The sequence below is a fragment of the Silurus meridionalis genome, chromosome 20, assembly GCF_014805685.1.
Source record: "Silurus meridionalis isolate SWU-2019-XX chromosome 20, ASM1480568v1, whole genome shotgun sequence".
NCBI classification, from domain to species: Eukaryota; Metazoa; Chordata; class Actinopteri; order Siluriformes; family Siluridae; genus Silurus; species Silurus meridionalis.
Genome location: NC_060903.1, coordinates 18,354,760 through 18,381,064, shown reverse-complemented (window position 1 = coordinate 18,381,064; position 26,305 = coordinate 18,354,760). Strand labels below are relative to the sequence as shown.

General features: G+C 38.1%; 1 protein-coding gene across 1 annotated transcript; it reads right to left on the bottom strand.

Moving 5' to 3' along the window:
- Window positions 1-21,421: 21,421 nt before the first annotated feature.
- On the bottom strand, window positions 21,422-25,709 carry cahz (carbonic anhydrase). Its single transcript, XM_046877032.1, has 7 exons — window positions 25,556-25,709; window positions 24,893-25,090; window positions 23,964-24,082; window positions 23,362-23,454; window positions 23,214-23,276; window positions 22,955-23,110; window positions 21,422-21,791 (listed from the first exon to the last, which is right to left on the bottom strand). The coding sequence occupies exons 1-7, from the start codon at window positions 25,587-25,589 to the stop codon at window positions 21,663-21,665; spliced, it is 792 nt and encodes a 263-aa protein (XP_046732988.1). The 5' UTR covers window positions 25,590-25,709; the 3' UTR covers window positions 21,422-21,662.
- Window positions 25,710-26,305: the final 596 nt, after the last annotated feature.

Below are 26,305 nucleotides of genomic sequence, written 5' to 3'. Positions count from 1 at the left end.
GCCGAACTGCAGCGTCGGAGCAAAGGAACGTATCCGAGGCTCTGAACTGCTTAAATCACAAAGAGCTGAACCTTTACGCTGAATTCTTCCACCTAGAAAAAAAGGTTTCAATAATTCAGAGAAAATGTACTTTAATAATTCAGTGATAAAATGCTTTAATTTTAGGGCAGTTATTTTCTCATGATCCATCAGCGTGGGACGGCACCAAAAAAACGCTTTATTAAAGATCAACCTCAAGGTCAGGACTGAATCACATTTAATGTGCTTATGTGGCATAGCTTTAGAGCTCACACACACACACACACACACACACACACACACACACACACACACACACACACACACACACACAAAGATTGAACTTGTAAATACAAAGCAAATAGCAAACAGCTTGGGTTTATTCCTGTTCAAAAACTCAGTCTGTCGTGTAAATTGCCTCGACACAAAACACCCCAAAAAATAGGAATAATTGTTCTTAGTTTACTGGCAAAAAAAGGTGGAGTTATGTAAATATACTGTATATAATTAAGTTTCCTTTGAATATTCTACACTAATATTTTTTTCACTTTGGTGGCAAACTTTTCCATTGTAATTGAAATTCAGAATAAAATATTTGTTATGTTTCACCCCAAATGGGTGGGCGGAGCTAAAAATAGTGTAGGGTGACGATTAGTCCAATAGCATTGCAAATATTCAAAGAATGTGAAAGAATGTACATAACTTAATTAAGAGGGTTTTTTTTCAGCTTCATTTTCAACAGCACTTGAATTGCAATTATTTCTAGAAGATCTGCAGGTGATTGAACTTTTTGACCATCCAATTGGTGATTACGTTTAACACCTACAGACTGTTGTTGTCATAGCGACTAGCTTGAAGCTAGCATTTTTACTGTGTGTGTTAGACTAAAACTCCTTACTCTCTACACTACCTGGTTAGATGTTCCCATTACATCAACAAGAGGAACCATTAAGGTGTGTTTTTGAAAATTCATGGCACCCCTTGGTGTTACATAAGAGTCTAAAAGACCACTGTGTGTGTGTGTGTGTGTGTGTGTGTGTGTGTGTGTGTGTGTGTGTGTGTGCAAGACTGCACCGGATCTTCATCTGCCGTTCTGTTCTACATGCTCCATGACGGATCGTGTGTAAGATGCTCAACAGCCCTTATGATGGTTTGCTTGTTGTGAATCTCAACTCAAGACGTCCTGCAGGGAAAAGCTGCTTTTAGAGAACACTGCATCTTCACTTCCTGAGACTCCTGAGACACTTTTTCCACCTTCACTTCCAAAATAGATCAAAAGGAAGCAAGGTCATGGGAGTTAGTTAGGGAGAGGAAGGTTTTCTGAAATATCTAATACAAAAAAGCCACGCCTTCTTCACTTTAACTGATTAACACAAAGGCCACGCCTCCCCCATTGTAACCAGTAAACTCAGAGACGACTCCCCTCATTGTAACCTATACACTCAGAGACCACCCCCCTCACTGTAACCTATACACTCAGAGACCACGCCCCCTCTCTGTAACCTATACACTCAGAGACCACGCCCCCTCACTGTAACCTATACACTCAGAGACCACACATCCTTAACAATGGACACAAAGGTCACACCTCTTATATAATATAATCAACGAACAAAGAAGCCACACCTTCCTTACTATAACTAATAAACTAATTTGTAAATTTATACATTCATGTGTACACATTTATATATTCATATATTACACATTTATAATCCTAAAGTGAAAAAATACCAACAATATAAAGTGAAAATTAAAAAATTCAATGTAAATAAATAATAATAGGTGTATAATTAATAGGCTGTTAAAAAATCCTTTAAACTGGCACTTCCGTGAAATTCATGTCATAATTACAGACTACACGTGTCTATAACGAGGTCGTCTTCCCGTCTCCTGCACTCCAGTCTCGTCCTAATGCAGAAAGACTTTTTCATTTACATGTAGTGTGTTACATAATTTCTTTATTTCAAGTCAAGTCAAGTGGCTTTTATTGTCATTTTTACTATACACAGTGGTACACAGTACACAGTAAAAACGAAACAACGTTCCTCCGGAACCCTGGTGCTACACAAAAACAACAAAACAACATAAAGTGCATCGAGTGCAGCCTGGTGCAAACAGTGCAAACTGTTTGGCGTGAACACGCCGCAGCTGCAGGAGTGTCGGAGTAAATCAAACGTGAACGCGGCGGGAAGCCGTTGTGTTGTTTTGCAGCTCCATAATCGTCCCAATAGCAAAACAAGTTCAAGGCAGAAGAGAGAGAGATCATTTGAAAGACTGAAAGACTTGATTGAAAAAAATCTGTAAGAAAAACTATTACACATTTTGCATCTGTCCTTTAAGATGGAGGACTTGTAGCCGCTACAAGTCGCATGAGTCAGGGGATAAAAATAATGTGAGAATAGAGAGATCTGTCTACAGGCATTTCATTCACGTTTCTCTCAGTCTCCTCCCTAAAACAAACTGATTACAGATCAATGTTGACGATCAAACCCTGAGAGTTGATGATGAACGTGTTTCAGAGGTACTCTGCTGCCTGCGCCGCCCCCTGCTGCTCACTAGGGGAAACTGCACCTGGAGTTTTGCTGCATGTTTGATTAGCATTAGCAGGTCTGTTGCATTTTCTTAAGAATAATACAAAACATTTTTGCAAAACTGATTAAAACAATACATTTCACTTGAAGTGCAGATAAAATACAAGGACTGTTCTATTTTTTGAACTTACAAACTTACAAAGGTTTTATCTAGTGAATGATATATAGATCGATATTAAATAGAAAATATAAATAAGTGTAAAACTTAAGAAACGAGTGAACAAACAGATTTTAACCTGATCCCTTCATTCTATAAATAAAAAAATATTGCAATACAAAAACACAGAAATTGATTCATTCAGCCATTTAATAAAGAATTTCTGGTTGTTTTTGTTCTTCCACAATTTTCCATCTTAAGCCCATCAGGGGGTGTACAAACTTTTAAACGCAGCTTCTCTTTCTTGTTTTAAACATCAGCAGGGAAGAGACTGAGATTGAGATTTTACAGACAGTGAGGTTTCAGTTTGCACTTCAGAAGTAAAGCGCTTGTCAGCTTCAAGGCTGAACAATTTGAATTATTTAGTGGCAGGAATAAAACCAAGAGAAAGAGAGAGCGAGAGAAAGAATACTGCAGTTACAGACATGGAATAGGGAGATGGGTTGATGGATGGATGGATGGATGGATTGATGGATTGATGGATGAATGATAGAGTTGAAACCATATTGTCCATATATGGTCACATGGACATGGGCTGATAAAACAGTCGTCGATCATCAGCAGCATGAACTTCTTCAGCAGTTTGAGCTACAGGAGCTCGTCTGTTGGATCGGACCACACGGACCAGCCTTCTCTCCCCACGTGCATCAATAAGCTTCGAACGCACGTGATCCTGTCACCAGTTCACCACTGTTCCTTCCTTGGATCACTTGTGATAGACACTGACCACTGCAGACTAGGAACATCTCACAAGAGCTGCAGTTTTAGAGATGCTCTGACCCAGACGTCTAGACGTCACAAATTGTAAAACTCAATCAAATCCTTACGCCTATATTTCCTGCTTCAAACATCAACTGAGGACAAAATGTTCACCTGCTGCCTGATAAATAAATCCACCCACCAACAGGAGCCATGATGAAGATCATCAGTGTTCTTCACTTCACCACTCAGAATGTTATAAAGGTCATAATGTTCTGTCTGATCGCTGAAAATCGGATATGTGTTGCTTTTTATAAGACACGCCCACATTATAACACTATAGTTCAGTATCTGGAGCGTGTATTTTCCTGTAAACACTCGAATGCATGCCCAAATTTTCACATACTGTGGGCTCAAAGACACACCTGTTGTGGTTTACATATAGAAATGTAAATAATAGAAAAATATACTCAAATATCTGCACGTGTCTTTAGTCTGCAGTTTATAGTTTTTAGCTGCAGAGCTCTGGGAGGCTTCAGGACCTGAACAACCCGGTTACAGTTTGCTAAAAGTTGCTTATTAAAAAGCCAGCGGCTGTAGGTGAAGTCTCCACTGAGATGAAGGTTTGACCTTTACAAGACTAATGAAGTGAGAAAAGTGTTGTGGAAACAAGGCCACGCAGGAACGCTGATGCAGAGAGCTACTTTTACACATAATACCAGCACTCGCACTCGTCTCCTATCCCTCGCTCCTCTCCTTCGCTCCTCTCCCTCATTCCACCTGAATTTATCTCCAGAGAACAGAACAGAAACATGTTCATGTTCTTCTGACTTTAAAGAAAGTGGTTATAGATGCAGTGAAAAGAGTCCTTGAGAGAAAAAAGTCCTAGAGTTTCGATAGCTGTGGAAAGTAACAGAAACATTTATTTATTCATTAAATTATTTATTTATCCTTCCATCCATTATCCATCTAACGATCCATCTGTCCATTCATCCACCATTAATTCCAATATTTTTATTCTTCATCTATATATCAATCAAGTCATCCCACTCATCATCATCTCATTCATCATCATAATCATCATCACCAGCATTAATACTATCATTAATAACACCATCATCTATACTATCATCATTACTATCATCATCATCACCACAATTATTAATACCATCATCATCATTAATACTAAAATAAAAGCATGTGACACACATCTGAGTGATGGGAAAAAACTCAAAATTACAGCCCAGATCTGCATCTGTCAGTAAGACTGTGTGAGTCTGTCTGTGAGACTGTCTGTGAGTCTGTCTGTGAGACTGTCTGTGAGTCTGTCTGTGAGACTGTCTGTGAGTCTGTCTGTAAGTCTGCCTGTGAGACTGTGTGAGTCTGTCTGTGAGACTGTCTGCAAGACTGTCTGTGAGACTGTGTGAGTCTGTCTGTGAGCCTGTCTGTGAGACTGTCTGTGAGACTGTCTGTGAGTCTGTCTGTGAGACTGTCTGTGAGACTGTCTGTGAGTCTGTCTGTAAGTCTGCCTGTGAGACTGTGTGAGTCTGTCTGTGAGACTGTCTGCAAGACTGTCTGTGAGACTGTGTGAGTCTGTCTGTGAGCCTGTCTGTGAGACTGTCTGTGAGTCTGTCTGTGAGACTGTCTGTAAATCTGTCTGTGAGTCTGTCTGTGAGACTGTCTGTGAGTCTGTCTGTAAATCTGTCTGTGAGACTGCCTGTGAGACTGTGTGAGTCTGTCTGTGAGACTGTCTGTGAGTCTGTGAGACTGTGTGAGTCTGTCTTTGAGTCTGTTTGTAAGACTCTGTAAGACTGTCTGTGAGTCTGTCTGTGCAGCTGGTAATAATCCCATATCATCATGAGGATTATTTTTAACTCAGAGTAGAATAAATGACACCATACCTCTTTCTGGGATGGAAAGGCGTCGTGTAGTGCCAGTGCTTTACCACTAGGTGGCGGTGTGAGCACATGTATACAGTACACATTGTGCACGCTTCAGATTCAAGATTCAAGACGTCATATGTACAGTACAGGAAACAGCCTGTTACGTCATACACACTTCCTCTGTGTGTCCTCCAAGCAGCATATGATTATTTAAGGGTTTAAAGAAAAAACACAAGACAAATTACACATTTACAAAATAAAATATTGCAAATGCATTAAACAAGTGTGTGTGTGTGTGTGTGTGTGTGTGTGTGTGTGTGTGTGTGTGTGTGTGTGAGAGAGAGAGAATCCAGGAAATTATCACAATGTGTGTACTCTATAGTTTTAGAGATGCTATCAGGCGATGCTGATGCGGTTAGCAAAGGGAAAGTAGGCAACCATTCCATTCTTTGGAATAAAAACCCTTCACTTGCACAGTGGAACATTGAAACACACACACACACACAGACACACACAGACACACACTCTCACACACACACATACACACACACACAAACCTCAAACCTCTAGCAAACATATTATCGTTATCTGACAACTGATAAGAAAGGTAGTTCTGTTCATTTCACATGAAAGTAAAGTATTGTTTCTGTTTCGCATGTTCTTGGCTTGAATGCTAGCTAGCATAAAGGCGACTAGCGACTAGCCGTAAAGCTCGGGTACTGAGTTTCTCACAATGACAGCAAAATTTTAAGCTGTTGAATTTATGCAGTTCTCAGATGTTTGTCTAAGTTGTGTTGGGTATAGACAGGTCACGGTTTCTGGTGAAATAATTTAAAGAAAATCTCTATAAACACTGAATATAATCAACCAAAAATATGCTAAGACATTCAAGCAGTTGCGGTTAGTGTAAATAAAATGTTGCTGGGCCGGTAGTGAGGATGTAGGCTAAGCAGAAGCTTGGTGAGCAATAACATTTGCTTAGCATATGCTAATGATGATTTTGCTATCACATATACAGACTATGCACTTGTACATAAAAAATATGAGCTTTTCTCTGAGAAGTGTCAGTAAATTGCTAAGAAATAATGACTGAAATGCCAAACAAGAACATCAGGTGATTTGGAATCGTTGGGAGTGTTAATGCTAATCGTTTTATTTGCAACAACAGTGTGAACTAGCAGTGAAACAGAAGTCCATTTTGGTTTCATTTAATGGAAAGCTTTGTAGAAATGACGCTTTAGACACACAGTGTATGTATGTGTGTATATATATATATATATATATATATATATATATATATATATATATATATATATATATATATATATATTTATTTATTTATTTATTATTATTATTATTATTATTATTATTATTATTTATTTACAGGACATCCGTTTTTTTGCATTAAATGATAAAATGAGGTGTAATTATTGTCTTATCTGGACAATATTCTCCACATGCTTTTGTCCACAGGACACAAATATCTACATCAAACTCCTTATTCATTCCACTCTTTTTTCCACTTTTACCATGAATTCATTTAGTTTTAAATGGCAGATCTGGAAAACAATAAAGAGACGATAAATGACACACTGATCTAATTCATAAATATGATCACTCTGATTCAGACACTGACTGAATCTGTATGTGATTCTAAAACTGACTCTGCAGAAGGAATCATGTCTCATGTTTCAGTTCTTTGTCATGTTCTAACTTCCAGCTTTAATCTAATCGAATCTAATCAGTCTCTGTTATGTCACAATGTCCTACATCTCAACACGTGTGAGGGGTTTATGCCCTGTGAGAGAAAAACAAGATGACACAGCAAAAAAAAAAAAAAAAAAACACAGGGTGACGCTGATCTGGGACGATGCAGTTACATCGAATTCTGGGGCAAAAACATGGGAACAACATTTACATTTCAAATTAACAATATGTGGCTAATTATTAATTGTTTAATTTTTTAATAATAAAATACTACTACTAATAATAATAGTAATAATAGTAATAGAAAAACCAATGTTCCACGCAAAGGAATATTATAATCTTATATCTTTTTCAAATTATGTCCTTATATATTTTTTTATTATTATTTTAATTATTTGCAGGTGTTAAGCTCGACATGTTCCTGTAAATGGTGGAATAGATGCACGTGGCTAAACTTAATAAACAAAAATCTCTCTGAGTTTATTATCTGTTCATCAGGTGTTTTGTGTCCAGGCTCAATGTCGGATTTGCGTCCTCCATGACGTCTGACGTGGTGATCATTTTCATATTTTCACGCCATGCTCTTATCTCCTATCACATCTGGAATTTAGGGAAAACTAAAGAGTTCAAGAGAAGTCTGAAAGACTGACATAAAACATGGCATCATGCTCAGGATCACAGGCAGAGTAATGAGAGACGCCGTGATGCAGCTAGCTAGAGCGTAGCTAAATGCCAATTTAGCATTGTGATGCAACATGCTAGGCTAGTCAAACTCAAATGTTGAAAAAAAAATTCGATTGTTTTTTTCAACGGTTGCAGTTACGTTGCACTAGCTCAGGAGTTTTCAACCGGTGGTCCGCGGCCCCCTGGTGGTCCGCGGCGGCATTGCATGTGGTCCGTGACAGCCTACATAATTTCACTATTAAAATCACTTTTTTCCATAATTTATTATTCCAAACATTTCCAGAATAGTTGCACATTAGTGGGAAAACTGAATTTAATGAAAATGTCTAAAATATTCAAACTGACACAGGATAAACTGACACAGTGTTTCGCAGTATGTTTTAGTGAACAATACAATTCTTTTTTTTAAACCATGGCACTTTGCATCTACAAACTTAATTTATGTGGGACAGCACTATTGGGTTTTCTCCATTTATGTCATTCAATACAGTGTGCTAATAATAAGTTCGGATAAGTTGGCAGACAGAATTTCCAGAGCTTACAGTAAAAGCATTGAGGTGTCTTTTACCCTTTCCAACTACATACCTTTGTGAGAGCGTTTTTTCCCACACTGGCATATCTAAAGAACAAGTACAGGGCAAGACTAGAACCAGAGAATGATATGAGGCTGTCACTATGTACCACTATATCACCATGAATAGACAGACTGTGTGGAAGTCACCACGCCCAGAAATCCCACTAACAGGTAAGGAGTACCCCCCCACACACACACACACACACAATAGTGGGCCGCGGATTAGTTGTTAGTCAGAATGGTGGTCCCTGGCACAGAACCAGTTGAAAACCCCTGCAGTAGCTAATAAAGTTAGTGTTATAAATTCTCGAGGTTACACCCAGCCGTGTGTTTACAATATAAAGTAAAACTTGTTTCAACATCACCGTGTTGTCTAAGAAAGAAGAACTTTGTGTTCCTAAGTAAAGAAATACATGTGAGCAACAGATAATTGACATTGTGTGGGATAAAAAAATTGACTGATGGGAAGAGTTATTAGACAGTATTAGACAGTGTTTAGTGTTCGAAATGTTATAAGACCTTGAAAAATATAATGCAAAAGTAAACATACAATTTTTATACAGTGTTGCCACAAAAATTTTTCAAAAGTGTTTATAGCTCTATAGCAGGAGATCTTCCACTCCAACCCATGGAAAGCAGATCTTAATCCAGCCAATTACAATCCACTGTCACACAGACTGTGATGTAGGTCATGTGTATACAATGTGTATGGATGAATTTCAGTTGAATTCAGAATTTGGCGTCTGATTTAGCTTGACATCAGATTCCTTTTAGACTGAGATGGAAGAAAAGCTTCAGACAGGCCGTCATGATGTCTAACCATGATGTTATCTAAGGAGAGTTCAAAAGCCTCTGGAGTGTCATTAGTGGTTAAACTGCCCATCCCGGGACAAACCACTTCCAAATCTCTCCGCACATGCAAACTGTCATGGCTTGGGTAAAAAAAAAAAAAGGCACCTTGTTCACACTTTATTTACGTAATGTGCTGTGGTCAGGAACCAAAACTACAGCGCCTTCAGTGGAACGTCAGCATGAGAATGTAATTAACTTACTGAGGTGGTGAGAGGGGGCAATAAGTTAGTGGGGTGGCCAGAAAAGGGTTTTTAAGTGATTGGAGTGACCAGTAGAGGGGCATTAAGTAAATTGAGAGGCTTAGAGACTTAGAGACCCAAACCTGAACCATGAAGATCTGCTTTCAATGGGTTGGAGTGGAGGATCTTCTGCTACAAAGCTCTAAATGCTATTGAACATGAATAGTTGTGAATGCTGACTGCACCCCAGGCCTCCTCACCTTCTCACCTACATCACTACCTGACTTTACTAACAACCTTGTAGCTCAATGAATCTCCACAACATCTCCACAATATCTAATGAAACATCTTTCCAGAAGAGTGGAGCTCATTATAACAGCATATTTTGGATAACATGTGGAATTGGATGTTCAAAAAGAAGCACAACATTTTATCCTTTGATGTCCAAATATTTTTGTTGATATCTTGTACTTGTAAAAGGCGCTGTATAAAATATTGTATTATTATTATTATTGATGTTAAATAAAGCCACGACACAGCAAAAAAAAAAAACTTTCTCCACCTAAAAACGGATTTTCTATCGAAAGTTATTTAGTTTCCTCACACAATGTTCACTGTCTGTCTGGGTAATAAAGAGCCTTTGGGTTTCAGTAACATACAATCCACATCTGAGATCTCTGAACACCTGAGAGAACAAGACATGGACAAAGACTCCACAAATCCGTGACTGAAAACTGATCTGCGTCGTCTGAGGGAATCTCAGGTGCGTTTGAGGTTATACACTGCAGAACAGGTGCAGCTTTCATGAGCTCTGGGTTTTATAAGAGGATCTATTTTAGGGGAAAATATTGAAGGGGGTCTTTAGTGAGTAAGCAGAATGTTTATTAGTCTGAAAAACAACTTGACAGATCCACAGATTTTGGGATGATGTTCCACTAGATTTTGTGGAGATTAATTTATCCACAGGGTTGTGAGTAAAGTCAGATAGTGATGTAGGTGAAGGTGAGGAGGTGAGGAGGTCTCGGGTGCAGTAAGCGTTCACATTCATCCCAAAGCTGTTCAATAGTGTTTGTAGCTATACAGCAGGAGATCTTCCACTCCAACCCATGAAGAGCAGATCTTCATGAGCTGGCTTGGTGCACAGGGGTATTGTCATGCTGGAACAGGTTTGGGTCTCGTAACTGTTTATGGAACTGCATCCAAAGGCGTCTGATACAATTGTGTTCTTCCAACTTTAAACTGGGAAAAGCGGGTGTCCGAATATTTTTGAAAATAAATATCATTGGGGTTTGATTGTTTTTATTGGGAGGAAAAGAACAATAATATAAAGTCTTACAATGAAACCACACCCTTCCTCCACTTTGATTGGGCGAAGTCACTGTTAATTGTTTATTATTTTCTAATCAAAGGGAATCCTGCAGAATTTTGTTCCTTAAACATCGCAGCGATTTTGTGTTCATCTCAGTTTTCTATTTATTAATACATGAAACAGGATGCATTATAGTCAGATATAGATTCATTTATTGTTATCGTTTACTATGGAAACGATAACACACTAGAAAGAGGGCATTCATATGAACCTGTGAGCTGCTGTTATGGAAACCTTCTGCCCAATGAGATTCCAGAATTCACACCGCATGTGTGAGTGATTCTGATGAAGCTGCGATTTTATTTGATTTAATCATATTTGTGATGAAAAGTGACAGATCCTGAACATCCTGAAAAAAGTTTCGGAAGTGATTGCGGAGAAAACCAGACCAAACACACGTGTGTATGAGGCAGTGTTTCAGCTGCAGGGGGGAAAAGATTAAAGATGCTTTCAGCTCTGAATCAGCCGAATTTTCCACGAGACGATAACCAGGAACATGAGGTTACTATGGAAACCGCGAGCATCGAGCCGTTACAAAGAGGGAAGCGAAAAGAGAGAAAGATGAAAAGGGAGTGAGGAGGATGGTGATGGGCTGTGTGTGTGTGTGTGTGTGTGTGTGTGTGTGTGTGTGTGTGTGTGTGTGTGTGTGTGTGACTGAAAAAGGAAAGGGTGAGAAAGGACGTGGGAAAATGCAAAGCAATAATATGAGAGAGAGAGAGAGAGAGAGAGAGAGAGAGAATGAGGGATAAAGTGAATAATGAAGTGGATGGAAAGGATTAAAGGCCAAAAGAGAAATAAATGGATTTACTGTAGACTGGGCAGGAGAGAGAGAGAGAGAGAAAGAAAGAAAGAAGAAAGAAAGAAAGAAAGAAAGAAAGAAAGAAAGAAAGAAAGAAAGAAAGAAAGAAAGAAAGAAAGAAAGAAAGAAAGAAAGAAAGAAAGAAAGAAAGAAAGAAAGAAATCATTCCCTATGTTCCGTCTTTAATATCATTTACTAGTCAGTGTATTTGTTCAGCCTTTTATGTTGTCACACACATTTGTGTACACACACACACACACACACACACACACACACACACACACACACACACGTATAGATATTTAAGCGGCACCCTATATATATATATATATATATATATAAAATGTGTGTGTGTGTGTGTGTGTGTGTGTGTGTGTGTGTGTGTGTGTGTGTGTAAAGAAAGAGAGAATGCTGTGTACGCATTAATGGTGTCAGTGTACCTGTACAATCTGCTGCCTGGTACCTTACAAACCCTTTTTTTCTACTCTGTAATTTAAGAGTTTTTACTTACAGTCATGCGAAACTCCATCTTTCTCTAATCAGGATAATTTTCCTATTACTCAAAAGTAATGGCACCTCATAAATCTTTCACTTTTTTACATGTACTAAGGTTGATTGCCCTTTTAAAATTCAGCATTTTATGTAATTCAAAGAAGCCAAATTATTTAAAACAATATTAATTTTTTTCCTGCTGCAGTTTACTGCTAGTAAAGATGTAACTCGGTGATCGTGATCGTGATCGTGATCGTATAAAAAAATATATATTTCTCTTTCATTACAGCAGTTTAACAAAAATTACTTTTTGAATGATGGCATATGTTAAATAAATAATTACACAAATAAACAAATACATACATATATTTTATATATCAAATGTATACATTTTCCTTCACTGGCAGATCAGAAGATATAATCCTGGCCATCAGGTGGCAGTGTAGAGCTCAAGAACCAGTTTCTCTTGAAGTACTTATCTAACATGAATGAGATATTCAGCATCTCCTCTCTAACTGGGTAAAAAAAAACCTAGAGGTTGTGTTACCAGGCAGGGGGATTTGTCGCCATGTCGAGGTGGTAGAGTTTGTAAGCAGTTGTCCTGAAGGTTTGTCATCTGGGTCAACAGGGTGGGTAACAGTGTGCCAAGGCCAGGTGGCAAGTCATGATTAAAGCAGGGCAAAACCCCACCCACCTCCACCCACATGCCAAAGATCTCACACCGGGTGAAGTGAGGCGACACAGAAAGAGAGAGAGAGAGAAAGAAAGAAAGAAAGAAAGAAAGAAAGAAAGAAAGAAAGAAAGAAAGAAAGAAAGAAAGAAAGAAAGAAAGAAAGAAAGAAAGAAAGAAAGAAAGAAAGAAATCATTCCCTATGTTCCGTCTTTAATATCATTTACTAGTCAGTGTATTTGTTCAGCCTTTTATGTTGTCACACACATTTGTGTACACACACACACACACACACACACACACACACACACACACACACGTATAGATATTTAAGCGGCACCTATATATATATATATATATATATATATATATATATATATATATATATATATATATATAAAATGTGTGTGTGTGTGTGTGTGTGTGTGTGTGTGTGTGTGTGTGTGTGTGTGTGTGTAAAGAAAGAGAGAATGCTGTGTACGCATTAATGGTGTCAGTGTACCTGTACAATCTGCTGCCTGGTACCTTACAAACCCTTTTTTTCTACTCTGTAATTTAAGAGTTTTTACTTACAGTCATGCGAAACTCCATCTTTCTCTAATCAGGATAATTTTCCTATTACTCAAAAGTAATGGCACCTCATAAATCTTTCACTTTTTTACATGTACTAAGGTTGATTGCCCTTTTAAAATTCAGCATTTTATGTAATTCAAAGAAGCCAAATTATTTAAAACAATATTAATTTTTTTCCTGCTGCAGTTTACTGCTAGTAAAGATGTAACTCGGTGATCGTGATCGTGATCGTGATCGTATAAAAAAAATATATATATTTCTCTTTCATTACAGCAGTTTAACAAAAATTACTTTTTGAATGATGGCATATGTTAAATAAATAATTACACAAATAAACAAATACATACATATATTTTATATATCAAATGTATACATTTTCCTTCACTGGCAGATCAGAAGATATAATCCTGGCCATCAGGTGGCAGTGTAGAGCTCAAGAACCAGTTTCTCTTGAAGTACTTATCTAACATGAATGAGATATTCAGCATCTCCTCTCTAACTGGGTAAAAAAAAAACCTAGAGGTTGTGTTACCAGGCAGGGGGGATTTGTCGCCATGTCGAGGTGGTAGAGTTTGTAAGCAGTTGTCCTGAAGGTTTGTCATCTGGGTCAACAGGGTGGGTAACAGTGTGCCAAGGCCAGGTGGCAAGTCATGATTAAAGCAGGGCAAAAACCCCACCCACCTCCACCCACATGCCAAAGATCTCACACCGGGTGAAGTGAGGCGACACAGAAAGAGAGAGAGAGAGAGAAATGAGAGATGGAAAAAAAGCAGTATAAAAGATGACTTTTATTATTCTACTTTGTAACACTCAGATGTCATAAAAGCAGCATGTTTAAAAAAGGGTATTAATAAGCTAATGAAAAGTTGGTCATTTTAGGTTTTTGGGGTATTTTGGCGTCTGGTGATCAGACTTGGCTTGTTAAAAAACCTACCTGACACATTTGTTGATTTTTTTTTTTTTCTATGGATCTCCAAATACTGTTAAAAAATAATAATTTTATCATGCTAAAAAAACAACTTGGAAGTGTAAAAAAAAAAACACAAACAAATAAATACACTCTGCTAGAAAAAAGCATAAGAACATATCTGAAGCAATCAATGATCTCAGTCACCAGCTCTCAGGATGTCAAAGGTGATGAGTGTGGAGAGAACGCAGCGTAGGTGTTTGCTCACTGAACTCGTTCTTCAGGTTCCGTCGTCTCTTCTCAGGAGCGAGATTTGTTCTCTCACTCACGTGACACAGCTCCAGGTGAAGTTCCCTGTAATTTGTTACAAATCCGGTGTTGGTGTTCGTGCAACAACAAAAAAAAAGTAACGGGAAATACTGGTGCGTACGATGTGGCATTAATGCTAGTTGTGATGAACACAGTTTGTTGCAGTAGACGTTTTTTTAAGAATTATACTGAATTCTAGCGCTGGTCATCATCATACAGCAGTGACCCTCATTCACCTCTTCGAGTTCTTTCCAGTTCGATGTTTGGGAGCTTTTTGACTTCTTTATTCCTGAACTTGCTAATATATTGAGAAAATGATTAGTTAATGTTTTTATTCATAACATTTATTCAATTTTTTGTTTTATTTACACTTAAGAAAAGCTGAGTCAGGAGTAAAACACTGCATGTCATGATGTAACAGGAAACTAATCAGTAAACGTCAGAGTTACAAGTTGATTATTTTATTGTTTCATTCATTTAAAACATCTCACACGCTAACACAAGCTAATGTTGGATATAAACTGACACTTAGGAACCATAAGAGAAATTAAACATTATCTAAAACTACCAAAATTATAAGTAGGTTTATTGCTAGCAGGTTTATTAATAGCAGGTTTTTTATCTAATAACTGAATTGATAGCAAAGTGTGTGTGTGTGTGTGTGTGTGTGTGTTCTCTGTAATGCACATTATGTCCACACACCTATAAATCCAGCAGCATAGGCCGCACATTTAATTATTCTTATCAGTAATTATAATGCAAACTTCACCTTATTCAAAAATCGAAACTGGTGTAACAGGAAATGCTCTTCATGCTTCAACAATTACTTGAAGTAAACGCCTTTAAACAAAAAAAAAAACACAACTAAAAGAACTGGAAATAGATGCAGAATGAGCAATAGAAGTCACAAAAATGCTAAATCGCTTGATTCTAATGTTTAACATTTCAGTCCCAGCTTATAAATTCCTAGTAATTTACCAACACATATTTTTATTGATATTCTCTCTGTATATGTGCTAGCTAGATCAGCTTAGTATTTAGCCAGCTTGCTAACAAATGTTACTTACAGTACAGACCAAAAGTTTGGACACACCTTCTCATTCAAAGAGTTTTCTTTATTTTCATGACTATGAAAATTGTAGATTCACACTGAAGGCATCAAAACTATGAATGAACACGTGGAATTATATATGGAATTATATACATAACAAAAAAGTGTGAAATAACTGAAAAATGTCATATTCTAGGTTCTTCAAAGTAGCCACCTTTTGCTTTGATTACTGCTTTGCACACTCTTGGCATTCTCTTGATGAGCTTCAAGAGGTAGTCACCGGAAATGGTCTTCCAACAGTCTTGAAGGAGTTCCCCGAGAGATGCTTGGCACTTGTTGGCCCTTTTGCCTTCACTCTGCGGTCCAGCTCACCCCTAAACCATCTCGATTGGGTTCAGGTCCGGTGACTGTGGAGGCCAGGTCATCTGGAGCAGCACCCCATCACTCTCCTTCTTGGTCAAATAGCCCTTGATGCCTTCAGTGTGACTCTACAATTTTCATAGTCATGAAAATAAAGAAAACTCTTTGAATGAGAAGGTGTGTCCAAACTTTTGGTCTGTACTGTATGTTTTTCTCAAGCTTCTACTTAGCATTCATGTTCCCCAGTTGACTACAAACACTATATCTCAATGCTGCTTAAAAGCCGAAAATGTTAACACTAATACATTTATAAATAAACTAAAAAATGTAGATATATTTAGGTTCCAAATGCTTCATGATTATGGATGATTTGTTTCTCTAAAAATCTATCTTCTCAGAAGAGTGGAATGTTCAAAAAGCAAATACAAATCTAATAATCAGGTGTCCACACACTTTTAGCAATATTTTGTATAGATAACATTTTTATTTATTGAAATTATTTAATTAATTCAAAGAAATTACTTTAATTGAGCCATGATACCTTTGACCATTATATCTGAATTAGCCTATTCTTCAGCTGACTACGTTTCAGTCAAGATGTTTGTCCAGCAGGTCATTTTTCAATTGTAGCATGGCATTATTTAAAGAAGGATCTGTGTGTGTTTGTGCACTGGGTGTTGTGTAGTTGTTCTCTCTGAGTTACACACCCAGCTCCTATCAGCTTTCTTATCAGTCAGCACACAGCCTCCAGACTCGCTCGCTATTCTGCTAGCTTCTGTACGACCTTCTGCACAAAATATAGAAACATCACTGTGTGTCTGAGGCATCATTTCTACAAAGCTTTCCATTAAATGAAACCAAAAATGGACTTCTGTTCCACTGCTAGTTCACACTGTTTTTGCAGATAAAACGATTAGCATTAACACTCCCAACGATTCCAAATCACCCGATGCTCTTGTTTTGCATTTCAGTCATTATTTCTTAGCAATTTACTGACACTTCTCAGAGAAAAGCTCATATGTTTGATGTCCTACATGTACAAGTGCATAGTCTGTATATGTGATAGTAAAATCATCATTAGCATATGCTAAGCAAATGTTATTGCTCACCAAGCTTCTGCTTAGCCTACATCCTCACTACCGGCCCAGCAACATTTTATTTACACTAACCGCAACTGCTTGAATGTCTTAGCATATTTTTGGTTGATTATATTCAGTGTTTATAGAGATTTTCTTTATATTATTTCACCAGAAACCGTGACCTGTCTATACCCAACACAACTTAGACAAACATCTGAGAACTGCATAAATTCAACAGCTTAAAATTTTGCTGTCATTGTGAGAAACTCAGTACCCGAGCTTTACGGCTAGTCGCTAGTCGCCTTTATGCTAGCTAGCATTCAAGCCAAGAACATGCGAAACAGAAACAATACTTTACTTTCATGTGAAATGAACAGAACTACCTTTCTTATCAGTTGTCAGATAACGATAATATGTTTGCTAGAGGTTTGAGGTTTGAGGTTTGTGTGTGTGTGTGTGTGTGTGTGTGTGTGTGTGTGCGTGTTTCAATGTTCCACTGTGCAAGTGAAGGGTTTTTATTCCAAAGAATGGAATGGTTGCCTACTTTCCCTTTGCTAACCGCATCAGCATCGCCTGATAGCATCTCTAAAACTATAGAGTACACACATTGTGATAATTTCCTGGACTCTCTCTCTCACACACACACACACACACACACACACACACACACACACACACACACACACAGCATATTGGTTATCATAACTTTTCTCACATACATTTACCTCAAATGTTTTCGTCTCTTTTCACTTTACATTTGAGCTTTTTTGTGTTTTTTTCTTTTGTCTCTGATGCACATTAAACCACAGATAGACTAATTACACAAACAGTATCTGAACGAAAGAGCTTCCTAATGGCAGGAAGAAGTTTTGTTTCCTGAACATGCTCCCTGTTGTGCTTTCAGTACGATATTGTGGAATAAACTTACTATGCACTAAGGAGATATGATGTAACAGTAACTCAGATATTTACTGTAGATACACAGATTAAGCATAATTATGTGTTGGTCCCATTTTGCTGCTAAAACAGTCATGGCCTGCTGAGCATCAACAGCATGAACTTCTTCAGCAGTTTGAGCTACAGGAGCTCATCTGTTGGATCGGACCACACGGACCAGCCTTCGCTCCCCATGTGCATCAATGATCCTCGTCCCCCACGACCCTGTCGCTGGTTTATCACTGTTTCTTCCTTGGAGCACTTTTAATAGATTCGGACCACTGCAGACTAGGAACATCCCACAAGAGCCCAGTTTTGAAAATGCTCTGACCCAGATGTCTAGACGTCACAATTTGTCAAACTCGCTCAAATCCGCTTGGCCATTTTTTCCTGCTTCTAACATCAACTTTGAGGACAAAATGTTCACTTGATGTCTAATAAATAAATCCACCCACTAACAGGTGCCATGATGAAGAGACTTAGTGTTTATATATAATTCTTCAAAACTGTGACCAGACAAAATAATTCAGAAGATGATTGAGAATCTTTTTAATCATCTGAAGTATTGTTGGATCTGCTTTTTTTACTTTATTAATCAGTTTTGCTAGCCATGAAAATAGCTCCGCCCCCTGTTTTATTAATTAAAAGGACAACTCATAGATCTATACATGCTGCTCAAAACTTGATGAAACATTTGTTGAATAAATATTCAGATTCATATGAAACACTTTAAGGTCCATTTCAGCGTGAAAGGAGCTACACTATTATTATTATTGTTATTATTATTGTTGTTGTTGTTGTTGTTGTTGTTGTTTATATAATGAATGATGAGAGGAGGATTTGTCTCCTTCATTTTCTCAAGCTCATGTCTCAGCCTCTTGTCTTTCTGCAGCTCTTTTGATCATCACTCCTCCTCTTCTCATCTGTTTGCATTCTAATTTCTCTCCTCCGTAACCAGACACTTTGAGAGAGATGCACATTTAGACTGATTGCACTCGCCTGCAGTGTAGGAGGAATTTAATTATACATTCTTTCTTGCATGGAAACCTGAATGAAAGACTTTTTAGGATAAAAAAAATAACATACAGACACAGAAAAAAAAAGAGTGACATCTCAGTGCTGCTCTTGTGCTTCACCAATCAGCCATAACGTTAAAACCAGTGATTTGTGACGTGAACAACACTGAATATCCCATTACACAGGCACCTGTCCAGGGGTGGGATTTATATTATTTATATAAGGCACCAAGTGAAGAGTCTGTTCTCGTGGTTATGTTGTGGAGGCAGGAAAAATGGCTAAGTATAAGGATTTAAATGAGTTTAAAAAGGACCAGATTGTGATGTCTAGACGACTGTGTCAGAGCGTCTCCAAAACAGCAGGTCTTCTGGGGTTAATTCTGGTATTCATGGGTTACCTATTGCTATAAGGAAGGACAACCGGTGAACCCAAGACAGGGTCAGGGGCACTCGAGTCGATTTGATGTGAGGATAGAAAGCTAGACTGTCTGGTTCATTTTCAGAGAAGTGCTTCTGTAGCAGAAAACGCTAAAATAATTTATGCTGGTTCTAATGAAAAGAAATCAGAATACACAGAGCATCAGAGCTTGATGCATATGAAGCTTTCAGAGAGCTATGCTGAGCCTTTACACCATCCGAAGCTCCTACAATGGACATATGAGCTTCAGAATGGAAGAAGGAGGCCTGGTCTGATGAATCATCCTTTTTGTTCTACATCATCTAGGCAGCCGTGTGAGGGCATAGCTTTCCTGGAGAAGATATAGCATCATGGGAAGCTAGCAGAGGCAGCATGATGCTATAGGTGATGTTCTGCTGGTTATTGGTGTGCATGTGAATGCTGCATACCAGCTGTTACAACAGAGTAACACGTTCCACCCAATCATGATAACAGTGTTTTCTAATGGTAGTGTTGTCTTTCAACAAGATGATAATCCCTGCATTTCCACACTGTTTACATTTTTTGTTACTGTTCACTTTATGTTTTTAACACACCACAGTGTGCGATATACAACAGGTTTCATTGTTTCATTTCACTGAGTGATGCGTCAGATATATATGGTTGAAATGACATTAAAAGCTTCTTGACTTGACTTGACTTGCAACACACTGCTCACTATCAGTTTAAAGAACATGGCAAAGAGTTCAAAGTGTTGACTTGGCCTCCAAATTCCACAGATCTCAATCTGATTAAACATCTGTGAGACCTACAGGACAAACAAGTCCATGGAGGATCCACCTCACATTTTCCACACTTTTTTTAGGCCTGTGTTCTCGTTGTGTCTCATGTCGTCATAACAGAATCTGACTAAATCTATTCATGCTCAGAGTGAGCAATGCTGCCAGAGATCTCAAAAAGAACAAACACCACAAAGACACACATACACACACACCCTGCACAAGCCATGTGTTAATGCCGTAATGAGAAGTAGGCACATGGTGAATCCCTGAAATGTGTACCAACAGACAATGAAAGCTTCTTTCATAATCTCGCGCTCTGTAGCACATAAACAAACAATGCTAATGAAGGTGAAATGGCCTTGGGTGAATTCTAACACAACTACTGATTTATTTAGACAAAGTTGTCTTCTAGTTATTCAAAGCATTTTCTAATATTTAATTTTAGTCCAGAATTCAAACTGAACTGATTTTCATCTGAGTCGATTAAGACTCGTTCGAACGAGTCATTTGGCGTCATTGAATAATTCAAATACAGCAACTGAGTCATTTGGTCAAAAGTAAATGATGTTATTTAAATTAATTGTTTTGATATTTTTAAACATTTTGCTTTTTTGTATTATTTTTTATTATTTACAAAATGTACTTAATGCAAACGATTCATTTGAACAGATTCAAACGAGCTGATTCGGGCGTGTCTGTTCATTGTTTGATGCTGATTCCCTGAGGAAAGATTCCCATTTCGTAATCAGCAGCTAAGCTTACAATCCAGATTACAGATGACTAAAGATGAGTCTAAAAGTATTAGTGGGTCATGTAACAAAAACATAAATACATGTCACTGAGGTCAAATTGTGTCATTGAGGAACCAATGATTCATTCAGATTGTTGTGGTTTTTTAATCTCACGGTTTTGAATCACACTGCGAACAAAAAACAATTCACTTGTTTAATGTTTTAATATATTACTTTATTACCTTCAAGCGTTCAACACTCGTAAAACAAGACTTTTTATCTTTGCAAAAATCTTTCAGAAACAATTCTTCTTTATCTACTATATCTGGGTCTCTACAGCTGCGAAAAAAGTCATCCATGTTGAAAAGAGCTTTATTAGAAGATTTCTTCTGCACTGGGATCCGAACCCTGAACATTTCACACAGAAATGTGAAGCTAACAGCAGGAGAGAAGAAACTAAAACAGGAATGTTGAGTATTCGCTTTTATCTAACGTGTGGAAGGTTTGCACAGCTGAAATTTTACAATTTACAAACTAAAATGTTAATAATTAATACAAAACGGTCTTCTGTTTATTGTGCACCTGCAAGAAAAGACTAATCCAAAGCATTTTCTATTTTATTTTATTCAGATGTGACAATCGGCTCATTGAAGTTCATTTTTTCAAGCATTTGTTCAATTATTCAAATGAACCTTCGAAGAATAAACATAAGAAATGTTGTTGTCACTACAATGACAATAAAATCTCTTTATTTTTAAAAAGTATTTGTGTCAGACAGGGACATTCTTAAAAAATAAAAAAAAAATAAAAAAATAGAAAAGGACTGTTTTGATTGGCTGAGATGCGTTCAGGAGGCGTGCCTAAAGCTGGCACGAACTTTGCGTCCTTTTAAGGGCTGAGGGGGTCTGTAGTTATTACACATGGGACGAGCTGGCTCTTCCTCTGAGCTGAACAACAGACTGCGGAACTTCGACATCTGGAGAAAGAGATACCAGAAAAAATAAAGAGTTAATGATGTAAAAGCTTCATATAAAACCCCGCAGATGTAAATATAATACACGTACAAACATGTCGTACAGCCATTAGGCACTGAATGACGGGTTGTAATGTTACAAGTCGTGTTTCTCTAGCCTTGTTATCTTTCACACACACACACACACACACACACACACACACTTTCATACAGCATATGAACCTTTATTTAACCCTGCATATGTGACCGAATAATGGAAAGTTGCAAAGTTGTGCCCACTTCCTGTTTGCACCAAATGCATCCTACTTACTTCCTGTGTGAGCTACAGAGCTCAGCAGTCTCCTTCACCAACACACTACACTCACTATACACTATATTTAAACATGGAAAAATTACATTACATACAAATTAAAGGTTATTTTTGGAAACATACTGTAGGATGCCTCAACCAGAGATGTGACAGTTCCTGAGTGACAGAAAAACCTGTGCTACCAGTTGATCTGTTGGTCTGAGAGATGGTTTTGGCACAAAACGTTTCAGCGTCCTGTTTAACCTCTGTTAATAAATAAACCGTTCTCCAGGTGATGCTTACGCTTACTTTAGATTATTTAATCTTGCTAAACACCACGCACAGAGCCGTCCCTGTTGCCTTTGTTTTTTTTCAAAATACTGACGTGCACTTCGTCGCTACTCGTGCACAGTGTGTAAATAATTATACAAGCCATGTACATATGAACCAACGCATTGTCAAATAAATCGCAGCACTTGATATTTTGAGGCGGATCTATTCCGAATGACGTTGCGTTCCTTACAATAGCGTCTTGAACATTTTCACACAAATTCGAAACGATTTGCATTTGCTCATTAGTTAGCATTTATTTCAATATTTGAGACATGTTTCAATCTAACATGCTAATATTTCAAAGGTTTTGGGAAAGCTAGTAGATTAAACTAGCTTAAATTCAAGCTATATAACAAAAAAACATTTAATAAACTGAACCAACTGAAGATCTCTGCAGATTGCAAGTTAGAAATGATAATTAGTTTATAATTCAGCCACACATTTTAACACTTTAACATTTTTTTTACTATTTCTGCGTATGCTATCAGTTTGCATTGCTAGCGGTTTTGGCGTATTTTATTCCCTGGCTAAATAAACTGCGTACCTGAGTGGGGCTGATGCTAATCGGATCTCTTAGGACAATCCAGGTGACACTCTCGTACAAAGGTGGTGTGGTGAGAGAACCTTCATAAGTCCAGAAATTCAGAGTGGAGGGCAATAAGGACTTGGGGTGGAAGTTTGGAAATGTGGTCTGCTGACCCTGTGGGAAAAATAAGACAAATTTTGAGGAAACAAAAAATAAAATGTTTCATTTATGAAACATAAAACAAAATAAATAAAATAAGGAATCAATGGAGAATCACCTTTGCTTTGATGGCATCGAATTTATCCAGAACCTTCTGCAGTTTTGGATTGGCAGGACCAATCTGAGATGAAAAGAGAAGGAAATGTTAAATGTGACAGATATGATTGTATAAATCTCGGGAGAATCATCTGAGATGTGGTTTTGACCTTCAGAAAAATGCCAACAACTGCCAGGCCATCAGATTTGTTCACAGCCTCTTCAAAACTTTCATACTTGGTGTTCCAGTGCACCAGATGGAGCTGAAATAAACAAAAAAACAAGCTGAAGAGATATATAAAAGATATGGTGAAAACTTGTTAAAGTTTGTGCCAGTTGTGGTGGTATGACTCATAGTGAAAGAAGATGAGGCAGATAAAAATCTACAGCTGTTAGTTTTGAAGAAAAGTTCTCAGGTTTACTGTTACCATAGGTCAAATATCTACAGTATAGAGTGGGAGTGGTCAGAGTATCTAAAGTAGAGAGGGAGTGGTCAAAGTATGTACAGTAAAGAGTGGGTGTGATCAAAGTATCCTTTGAAGAAAGTGGGAGTGGTTAGTGTATCCATTAGAGAGAGTGGGAGTGGTTGGAGAATCCTCTGGAGAGAGTGGGAGTGGTCAGAGTATCTACAGTAGAAAGTGGGAGTGGTCAGAGTATCTACAGTAAAGAGTGGGAGTGGTCAAAGTATCCTCTGGAGAGGGTGGGAGTGGTCAATTTACACAAAAGGAAGAGTGTGTGTGGTCAGAGTTTGTTGAATTGGACATTGTGTTACCTCACAGGGGAACTTGTGGCCATTGATTGTGTGCTCGGACCCTTCGAGGTCACCCACGCCCCAGTGGCAGTGGAACTGCTTCAGTCTGTAGGCGCCAGTGACAGGCCCACCGGTCAGATCTAAACACACACACACACACACACACACACACACACACACACACACACACACACACACACACTTCTACTCATTCCTGCAATTATAAAATCTTGTACAGGTCAAGAGCCTGACCCTCAACATCAGAACGTGTAAAAGGTGATCAGGTACAGTGATCACACCCCCTGAGATTTTCTTTAAGGGTGAACCCAAAACAGATCAACACAGAACAGTATGCCAGCATGGCCTCGACTTCCTCAAGAGACACAACACACTCTTTTCCCCTGCAGTGACACGCCTCCTTTAAAGCATCAACTTCAGACACAACATCCAACCGTGGTTTATTTCCAAATCTCGACCGACACGCTGCACTCATGAGCGGTGTGGCTGCAATAAACACTGAGAACGTAAACACTGAGAGCCACATGATGACCAGATTCGAGAACGCTGACTCGAGCGTAAAATCAGAATTTTAAATGTTTCAGAAGAGAATATAGAACTTTTTTATTCTGGAAGGAAATTCTTTTGCTAGAGACTGCTTCAGATAACAAGAATAATGAATATAAATGGAATATAATTGAAAAATAAAAAAAAGGTGCTAAACAGTATGAAATGGTATCAATTTACTGAAGAAGATTAGGAAAGAATGTGATCTGCATCAAACATACAACACTTTAATGTTCTTTTTTGAAGAACCACCAACCTCCTGATTAGTAATCCAGAGTTTTAACCACCAAAATGTTTTCTCCTTCACAGATAAAGTTACTGAACTTAAAATTATTCTGATACTGATTTGTTGCACTACGACGTAACCGAGCGAAAGGTTCCCTAACCTTTGCTGTCTGGCTGGTCCAGGTAGTTCACTTGGAATGAATGGCCATTGTTCAGGATGTCTTGAGACAAGACCAAGTCGTAGTGAAGCTTGAGTGGCTTGAGAGTCGAGTCGTAATGGGCCTGGCTCGTGATGATATCAATGGGAGACTGTCTGTCTCCGTCAGCGATAGGGAAGTGTTCCACCCATTTGTCAGGACCTGCACAAGGGACACAAAATTTTTTTATTTAGATATGTATGCGTTTAGAAGTAAACATGTTTTAAATGCATGTGCAATTTTATGTGCATTCGAGAATCTCATGGATGCAGAACAATATGCATTCCATTAGAATGCACTTTTATTGGGAAATGTTTTTTTTTTTGCATGATCGCTTCACACAAACAAGTTGACCTGGGAATTGTTTTTTACAAATGGTGAAGGAAATATATTGTTTTGCCGATGTGATGGAAAGACGATGAGATGTGAAATCATTATTCATATCGGTGAGGTGGGGTTTATTTCATTTCAGGATTTAGGGAATAAATATCTTTAGTTAATATAATAATAATAATAATAATAATAATAGATAGATAGATAGATAGATAGATAGATAGATAGATAGATAGATAGATAGATAGATAGATAGATATTTTTCAAAAGGGCATTAAATATATCTGGTCTTACCATCAGCAGTGCCGTATCCCCACCCGTGAGACATGCTTGCTTTGGGTTTTCTCTTGTAACAGTTGAGAAGTTGGACCTCTGGAGGTTCCTCAGAGCCGGAATGCTGAGAGTCAGTCAGTGTGAGGAGCTGATGAGACTCCAGCTTTTATATCAGTGTATGAAACCTGTTTGACACGTGAACCTGCCCATCAGAGGGTTTGGCACACAGGAGGAGGTTGGGTCAAACCGGCACGATCACTCAGTACACCGGAGTGATTCTTACTACGGATCATTTCACAGAGTCGATTTTTCTGAACAAACGATTCGGACAGGATATAATGTAGATTGCAGGTTCGAGTTAGACACATTTACATCACACAGTCATAATTCATCATCCATGCACATGAACACACTGATACAACACTTCATCATAATTATACAACACCCCCTTGTACTTAAGAATCGATTCACCACTAAATGAACCGACTCATTTCGCGAGTCCCGGTAGCCCCACGGTAGTCAGTGATGCTGAACATCTGCAGAACTTCATGCGAACACGGCACATCCTTATCAGAGACCTGCTGTCACTGTTTATGATGATGATGATGTCGTGTGGATTTGTATTGCTTGATCTCCAGAATGGATGATGTTCTCAGAGCTCTCGGTTCTATCCATCAAGGAAGGAGCAGAACTTCAGGAAACAAAAAAAAACTACTCTTACTTTAAAACACAGAGAGACGCTGGTTTACAGCAAGAGGCTTTTATCTGTTT